This window comes from Gadus chalcogrammus, chromosome 9 (genome assembly GCF_026213295.1).
Source record: "Gadus chalcogrammus isolate NIFS_2021 chromosome 9, NIFS_Gcha_1.0, whole genome shotgun sequence".
NCBI classification, from domain to species: domain Eukaryota; kingdom Metazoa; phylum Chordata; class Actinopteri; order Gadiformes; family Gadidae; genus Gadus; species Gadus chalcogrammus.
In genome coordinates, this window is record NC_079420.1 from 13450827 (window position 1) to 13460560 (window position 9734).

General features: G+C 46.3%; 1 protein-coding gene across 1 annotated transcript in view; it reads left to right on the forward strand.

Annotated features, from left to right (window-relative positions):
- Positions 1–4816: 4816 nt before the first annotated feature.
- The window catches only part of LOC130389150 (metabotropic glutamate receptor 8-like), a 100180-nt gene continuing 95262 nt past the window's right edge, over positions 4817–9734 (forward strand). Inside the window, exons 1-3 of the mRNA XM_056598821.1 lie at positions 4817–5135; positions 5191–5464; positions 8626–9073. Coding sequence (XP_056454796.1) covers positions 4817–5135; positions 5191–5464; positions 8626–9073 — 1041 coding nt within the window. The remainder of the gene's footprint in view (positions 5136–5190; positions 5465–8625; positions 9074–9734) is intronic.

Sequence of the window (9734 nt, forward strand, 5' to 3'; positions counted from 1 at the left end):
GAACATACAGAGTAACATCACACTCTGGACCGTAGTGGACCTACAGAACATACAGAGTAACATCACACTCTGGACCGTAGGGAACCAACAGAATACACAGGGTAACATCACTCTATAGGACCGTAGTGGACCTACAGAACATACAGAGTAACATCACACTCTGGACCGTAGTGGACCTACAGAACATACAGAGTAACATCACACTCTGGACCGTAGTGGACCTACAGAACATACAGAGTAACATCACACTCTGGACCGTAGTGGACCTACAGAACATACAGAGTAACATCACACGCTGGACCGTAGTGGACCTACAGAACATACAGAGTAACATCACTCTATAGGACCGTAGTGGACCTATAGAACATACAGAGTAACATCACACTCTGGACCGTAGTGGACCTATAGAACATACAGAGTAACATCACACTCTGGACCTTACAGAAACACCAGAACATACAGAGTAACATCACACTCTGGACCGTAGGGAACCAACAGAAGATACAGAATAACATCACACTCTGGACTGTAACTACAGAACCATCAGAACATACAGAGTAACATTACACTCTGGACCTTAACTACAGAACCATCAGAACATACAGAGTAACATCACAAACTGTGATGTCTGTCTGTTTGAAGAATATATTGAAGAAGGTCCTTACTGAGCTGTAGAGATGTCCACTGCTGTTCATGGCGATGAAGAGTCCACTCCTCACACCAAAAAGCGTCACCACACCTCTCTCCACAGGGGACATTTCCAACAGACCTGGGGGGAGAGCAGAGTCACAAACTAAATCGTTGTCTGGCCCATACATGTCATGAAAACACATGTTTAAATATTCTGAATACCTGAACCATCAAGGTTCATAGATCTCAAGGCGATAGATTTCATTCTTTCTTTTGTTCAGCATGTATAATTGTGTACAACCTTTATATGGTCCATTTAAAAAGTCTTTAAATCATGCATTGTGATTGATAGAGCATTCAGTACAGAGTGAAATCTACAAATCTGATCACCTTAACACCAACAAAAAAAATTCTCTCTAAAGTTGAGACCGTATACAAATAATTTGTGTCATGATTGCAACTGCGTGATTCAGATCAGTGCTGCTATGTGACTGGTACCCAAGCAGTGGCTTATAAAATACTTTCTGAAATGATCAGGTGAAGAAGAAGAAATGTGCTGCGGAGGCACATTTCTTCGTCTGTAAGACGCTTGTAAAATGGTGATAGCAAACAGGTTTACTTAAACTACATTAAATAAGTTGTGGTACTTTTGAAAGAATGCAATATTGAAATTAATTTGACTAGGAAGTCCCTGCTAAATGCTATGGCTCCAAATAATTTCGAACTTTAATACTTTCAGAGTTAAACATATCCAGTACAAACAGTTGTTGGCCTACATTTCAAAACACCAATTACACAAATCCAACCAAAATTATGAATTATTAAACGCATTGGCTATACATGGCTAGAAAAACAAAAGTTGCAAAGAAAGCGGCTTACTGTATCTGTCTACTCTGTGAACTCCAGTAATCTTTCCGTCTGGCAGGACCACGATATGAAAGCCTATACCCACTTGGCAGAACAGCCTCCTGTGTCTCTTAATTCCCATGAGGTGTTCTCCATCCTTAGCCAACCGATCACCTTGGTCCCACTGACATCCCCATGTCCAAGCCTGAGAGCCGTTGCACGGTGGGGTATCGGGTTGTCCCAGTCTGCTCTCCACTGTGACGTTGGAGGTCGTTCTGACCAATGGGAAAGCGGCAGAAGACCAACATTGGACCAGGAGTCCACAGATGAGCAAAGGAAGCAGGGACATTTGGATAGACTTCCACCACAAACCAATCTCTTTGTTAAAAAAACAAACAAACTTTTAAATAGATCCTTAACGTCCTCTTTGTCCTCTTTGAAATAAAATTTGATTTATATATACAGGTATATGGTTGGAGAATAGTATGGCTATGACTGCAAATATTATTAGAACAATACTTGTGCGCGGTTATTTCTAGTGAGACAAAATCCTGAAAATGCGCGAGAAATATCCAGCAATTGTTCTCTTATTTTGAAACAAGCTATAGGCATGTGGTTATCATGCCTATATATGCACTGTGTTAAAGTATGACATCACAGACTACCTGCTGTTGAGGCCCCCAAGTTAGTGGTCCGGTGACGTACTCTTCCCACGATGACGACCTCCCCGCCGCAGCGTGGTGTCCTGGTGATGCGCACTGCTGTCACCGGCGTACGGAGTTCAAATCAATTGCACATGCACCTCCAGCCTTTGTGGCATCTGCATCCGAAAGGCAGCCTACTTTAGAATACAAAAAATAATTAATAAATTATTTTAAAGTTTTCTCAAGATTGCTAAAAAAAAAGGCAATAACATCACACCCACTGCTACCCTATACTGGCAACTGCAACTGCAACTTACATACATACACACACACACACACACACACACACACACACACACACACACACACACACACACACACACACACACACACACACACACACACACACACACACACACACACACAGATTCACATGCATACATACAGAGCCACACATATACACACACACACACACTCACGCACAGATATATACATACATACAACCCCCCCCCCCCCCCCCCCACACACACACACTTACACACACACACACAGACACATACACGCACACAGATACACACACATACCCACACGCATACATACACACACATACCCACACGCATACATACACACACACACACACACACACACACACACACACACACACACACACACACACACACACACACACACACACACACACACACACACACAAGCATACATACATACAAGCCCCCCCCACTAACACACACACTCACACACATACACACACACACACACACACAAACACACACGCATACACGTGCATACATACAGACTCAAAGACATACATACACACAAATCCACACACAAACCCACATATACACATGCATACATACCCACACGCATACATACACACACACAAACACACACACACACACGCACACACACATACATACATACATACATACATACATGCATGCATGCATACATACATACATACATACATACATACATACATACATACATACATACATACATACATACATACATACATACATACATACATACGCATGCATACATACAGACCCACACACATACACACGCACACACACATTCTCACACACACACAAACACACACATGTATACATACCCACACACAGGCGTGGGGTAGAAGCTAATGTAGGCTGACTGTTGCGTCAGAGAATCACAGGGCACCTCGGAGGGTGTAAACATCTCCAGGTATTTACAGTGTTTGTGCGTTCGTGTGTGTGTGAGTGTGTGTGCTTGAGTGAAAGGTCAATTGATAGGATCCCATTTGAATCCTGAACGCGCACAAGCACAATCATCATTCTTTCACAAGTTGTTCAGATGTTATTGAAATAAACTTTTGGCCAGTTCTTAACCCTGAAAGCACAAACATTGATTGTATTCTGAGAGAGCTGAAAGTAGGCCTGCACTCAATAGCAACCTTGTGAATAAACTTGTGGTAGGCCTCATCAGCTTTGACGCTCATTTATATAGTATACATCTAGAGGCCTAGCCTATTGATGGAGAGGAAAATAATAACCATTATTATTTTCTATTGCTGTGGTTGCAGTAGGCAGGCCTGGACCGTGGCATTTGCGGTAGAGGCGATAGATGATTTTCTTTGTTTTCTATTACAAATGTAATACGTTTGTACTAATACTATTGTATTAATGAATTTGAAATATTACAAAAAAGCCCACAACAACATATCTACATACATTGCCTGTTAAATAGGCCCTATTTTCAGGGTTGCCGAGTGCACTGGTTTTGTTAACATCTTAATATGTGTAATACCTTTTATATTGTATTTATATTTTCAAGTCACTTATTTCTTTAATACTGTTTTTATTGTCACAATGATTGGTGATGATATTGGCTGTGACATGGCGTAGGAGCCAATTGGTGTTTGCGTTTCCCTGGGGGGGCCCAGACCCCACTCTCTCTGTGAACCCACCCACCACTGCCGGACACACTCCTATAGTATGCCCTTGGGCTGCGAAGCCTAGGGAACCAAATTGTTCAGGGCCGGCACTGGCAGTAGCCCGACCACAGCCATGCGGTAAGAGAATACCCAGACTACCGTGCCACATGCACCGCACGACTACGAGCTGTCTTCATTTGAATGGAACATATAACAATTGAACAACACAAAGTCTACCCCGCAGACAGAGGTACCTCGGTGCAGGTGTCGCTCAAGCCGACCCCACCCCCGTGAACCAGAACCAGGAGGGCATCCATATAGCATAAGTCCCAATAGTCTGATAGTTCAGATGGCCCCAACCATTCCCAGGAGCCCCTGCGGAGACCTGGAACGCGAGTGACCACAGCACTGATCGCCACACAGCCCCCACCCAAGTCGTCCCTGACAGCCCCATCCCCCAGCACAAAGTTCCTCAAGTGTTCCGGGGGGCCGGCTCTGATGGAGAGGCCACTGGGGCCCCCCCCAGGAAGGCTGACGGCAGAGGAGCCACCCGGTGGAATGTGTTCGATGATCTTGCCAGGCCCCTGCCAATGGCTGCGGAGTTTGGGGGAAACTCCCTTCCTCCTGCGTTCGAATTTCCTTCCCTGGTCGCTGTGGAACTCAGTGGGAACCTCCGAAGCGAACATCTCCTCCCCCAGCCTCTCTGCAGTGGCGGCGGCGATCTTATTCCGGCGCCGCATACGCCTCCGGCATTTCCATGAAGTAGTCCATGGCCTCCAGGACGGATGCCAAGTCAGTGACCGGAAATGGCCCCAGGACCTCCACCCCGACTCTTCCCATCTGGGGCCCCCACCAGGTACTGTCGAGGAGGAGCGCTGGGTCGGTCAACAGCCAGGCCAATGTAACTGCCCCCGGAGGAGAGGCAGGGTCAGGGCAGTTCCCCGTAGTGCCCCGCCCTCACCGAGCCGTGGACAATCTAGAGGACCTGCGGATGAAGCACACGAGGCAGCAGCACCCCTTACCCCTGAGGTCCTGCGACCTCCGGTACACCCCCCCATCGTGGAGCATGACGCAGCCCGTTGGGAGTGGTAGGCCTTCCCCTCAGGCACCTCGAGTCCAGTCGGGGTGCTGCCCCGCCTCCAGCCAGCCCCTCAGCCCAGTGCCAGGGTGCCGTCGGCCTGCTGCTGCTTCTGCTCCAACTGGGGCGCGGTCAGCGGGAGCCACCCCCTCTGCATCGCCAGTGGACTGGACAGCCGTCACCGTCGGGGACACGTAGCCCCGCTCTGTCGGGGACCCGTGGTGAGGCCTCCCGCGCGATGCTGGGCGTCAAAGTCACACTCCTGAAGAGCCTCCAGCCATCGGGCCGACTGGCCCCCGGGCTGCTTGAGGATCAGGAGCCAGGAGGGGAGCATGGTCGGTGGGACCGGGAACCTTTTGCTGTGCAGATACGGCCTGAGGGGCTGCAGCACCAGGACCACAGCCAGCACCCCTATTCTCCGGATCACATGGAGGCTCAGCCGCACTCAGGGAGCGGATGTCTCAGGAGAGATCGCGCAGACCTAAATTCAACATCGAATTCAACAGCTAGTTAGATGAACTGGCAGGTCAGTTGCTAACAATATAAACAAAATATTGTTAGCATCGTAAATGTAGGCTATAATATTTAGCCTTAGCCATGTATTAGATTGGGCTAGATACTTTCATTAGATAATGTGACCAACTGTGGATAAATTGGGGTTGAACGACTGCTGTGCTCCAAAGGTTACATATGTGTGGCTCAGAACAATCCAAATAAAATCTACATAAAGTTTAACTGCCATAAATATTATTTCTGTCATTATTTAGTATGTTTTTGTTTATATTTATTTTTAATTTGTTCGTAATGAATATTGAGTTTGCAACATTAGGTAGGAACTAAAGCACAATTTCCATGGGACATGCACTCTTTAAGTTTTAACAGCCAATTAAGGTGTAACAGCCAATGCACGTGTGCAAACGTTATTCTCCGACTCCCCGTGTGTTCAATTGAGAAGTCACTCTTAAGTTGTTTAGAAGAGTGACGTTTTTTTTCTTTGGGGTATTTTGAACTGGGTATTTTTGCAGAAGAAACCTCATTCCCTCAAGGTTATGTGAAGCCAGCGAGTTCGATGGCGTTGAGATGACAAGGAGCAACAATTAATCTATCAGTATCGACGGTGTCGTTTATTACCTGGAGGGAGTGATAGCAACAAAGTAGCCTATGTATGTGCTCAGTTGATTCTGATTAATTTAAAATCCTCCATAATATGTAATTGAAAATAAGTGAACATATATCAGAATTATATTTGACCCTTGAGTAAACTAGATCTAAATTTGATGGTCTTTCTAAACTGGGCTCTCTTCTCTACTCGTCACACATCTCGTGTGTCGTAATATGGTGTATTGACCACGAGGAGGCGACATAAGTCTATTTTGGTGGTCGGTATGTCCTGCAGAGTTACTTTTTGGTATCATTAACATCGATCCCACTAAAATCTCAAGTACCATTTTATTTTAGTTGCGGCTGCTAAAAATACATGTTTTTTTTGCTATTCGTTTATCCTAAACATCTGCAGATAGGGTCAACGAGGACTATTAGCCTACTGTTTACTTTTCTTGTTCTTTACTTCTTTACTTTGTTTGCAAATGTAGCAGGCTTAAAGACAGCGTCCTTAGGCCAAACACACACAACGACATCACAGTGAGATTAATCGACAAAGCAACTTAATCGACAAAGCAGCCACATGCTTATTCAACTTATTACGTTGTTAAACCTGCAGATGTCTCCATTATAACTAGATGAGTTGAGCGCGAGAGGCTGAGCTGTCGCGACCCAGCCAGAGTTTGGGAAGATTCCGCTAAAGACGGTCACGCGCGCGCGCTACCGCTCGCCTCGCGCTGTTCTTTCAGCACCACGGGCTTCACGAGCGCTTGTTTAGGTTGTGAGCGCGCGCGGGGACCTCATCTGGACACCGGTAGGTTCATTTTCTCCACCCATCACAGGGCATTAGAGTTGCGTTTTACACCTACTCGATAATTATTAGACGCAGTGTGTGTGTGTTATATTATTAATATTGTAGCAACCTGTTTCCTGTATCAATACTGAAATGAAAGAGCTCGTGTTACTGTTTTGATCGCATGGATTGCCTGCCAGGGATTTTTGAAGATATGGGAAGCCAAGGTGTCTTACTAATGTGAAGTTAAGTATGAATATGAAGTCCACAGCATGCCATAAGGATCTACACGACTAGTGAAATCGATAATTGCCGTTTAATAGATTCAAGCCTGTTTCACGTTGATCTACGTTGATTTGTTTGTTGTTTTTTGCATTTCAAATATTAGTTAACAGGATCAATTATACAAAATAGAGTCGGCCATTTTACTCCATGTCACAAACTTAGACTATGATTTGTTCATTTAAAATGATTATCCCCAGGCTCCCTCTTCACTGTGAAGCTGGTTATTTATTGCCGAGGATGAACAAAAATCACATTTATTTTTTATTTTTGAGTCGCACTCATTGACAATACATTACATTTTTCTTATAAAATTGTCATCAAGATATGAGGGAGGTTTTTTTGAATTGTCATAAGCGGATCAGGTGATCACTGCTTTAGAGCAGCCTAATCATCTCTGAGCGTCTATACACGCAGCATGGTTTAAAGAAGGCTGCACGATGGGACCGTGGCGTCCCTTCAGAGCCATACGTTAGGTTTCTTGTGTGAAAGAGATATTCTACCTTGTTGAGACTGTGTTTGCAGGTGTTAAGTGTTCGTTCGCTGTGCGTGTGCATGTTCGTGTGTGCCCTCAGGCATGTGCCTACAGGGGACCGCAGTCTATGAATTTCCCCGTTCATGAGACGCATTGAGAAATTTGGAAGCTGGTTTCCATATTACTGACCACTGTCTGAGGACTGCTTACTAATTATCAACACTAAATAACAAAATATATACAATTTTTATGATCAGAAAAAATCATAACTTCTAGTCTTCACTTCAATGTTGTAATTAATTTAATGTGACTTTCAAATCTGTTATGCTTTACATGATTATTGGTTTTAAAGGATTGTGCGCAGTGTGCACATGTGTGGACACAGTGAATGGGGGTAGTCATTATTTCGAAAGTATAGTGATTGTGTACGCATTACGTATGCATGTGTAGAATGACAATGAGAATTGGCTTTCTTCTCCTCCACAGGACCCATCGAGGATGTGACACCTTGGGTTCCACAGAGAGAGAGATTCTGGAGGTTGTTTCCTGGTCCCCCTGGTAGCCCAACCCAAGCTCTCCCCAAGTGTGAAATCCCTCCCCTGCATCGCCCTGAGGCTCATCTGACGGGGAGCACCCATGTTCTGCTTCCTCAGGAGTCCCACCCAACAGCACACCCATTACCCTCGGTCAACCCCTCCTCCCAGTCTGTGATCCCACTGCCCCCCCCTCCAACATGGCGAGGGATTCCAGGCACGCCTGGCGCTCCCTGTGCTGCCTCGTCCTCGTCCTCCTGCTGCCTATGGTCTCCTCCACCACCACCACCACCTCCTCCTCCTCCTCCTCCTCTAGTCAGAAGTTGGCACTGGGCGAGCCCCAGCTGGCCCAGCCGGAGCACGCACACTCCATCCGGCTGGACGGTGACATCATTCTGGGCGGGCTGTTCCCCGTGCACGCCCGGGGCGAGCGCGGCGTGCCGTGCGGTGAGCTGAAGAAGGAGAAGGGCATCCACCGGCTGGAGGCCATGTTGTTCGCCATCGACCTCATCAACAAGGACCCGGACCTGCTGCCCAACGTCACGCTGGGCGCCCGCGTCCTGGACACCTGCTCGCGGGACACCTACGCCCTGGAGCAGTCGCTCACCTTCGTCCAGGCGCTGATAGAGCGAGACGGGTCCGACGTGCGCTGCGCCAACGGAGACCCGCCCATCTTCGCCAAGCCCGACAAGGTGGTGGGCGTGATCGGGGCGGCGGCCAGCTCGGTGTCCATCATGGTGGCCAACATCCTCCGCCTGTTCAAGGTAACCCCGTTCCTTTAGAGATGCAGATCACCTGTGTTCAAGACCATTAAGATGCATGCTGTTCACCTGTATTCTATCCCAGAAAGATGGATGCTGTTCACCTGTATTCAAACCCACAATGATTGATGCTGTTCACCTGTGTTCAAACCCAGAAAGATGGATTTAGATTGCCTGTATTCAAACCCAGAAAGATGGATTTAGATCGCCTGTATTCAAAGCCAGAAAGATTGATGCAGTTCACCTGTAGTTAAACCCAGAAAGATTAAGTTCCCTGTATTCATACCAAGAACTGTTTGAATACGTTGAGATAAAAAACCTTATATCCTGGCCAATCATGGCAGCAACAGGCCATTACCTAAAAGCTTCCTAAAACCGTGTTTCGGGACCAGTTATTAAGTGTGAAATGTTTCCGTTTATATGCTGGTGCTGCTGGACTGTAAATCCTTTCCACTGATGCTTTATGGTTTTATGAGCCAGATTAGAAGCCTGGAAAATTATAATGCTTCATTGATTGCTTTCCTGGCTAGTCTGACATAGTACGAGTCAAGCATAATACTTGCCTAAAGGAGAACTAACCAAACATTTCCAAGGGCGGGCCCCATCTGCCAAATGGTTAGACTGGGAAGAGAAAGGGGTCAATAGGTCACTGAAAGGCTCATTT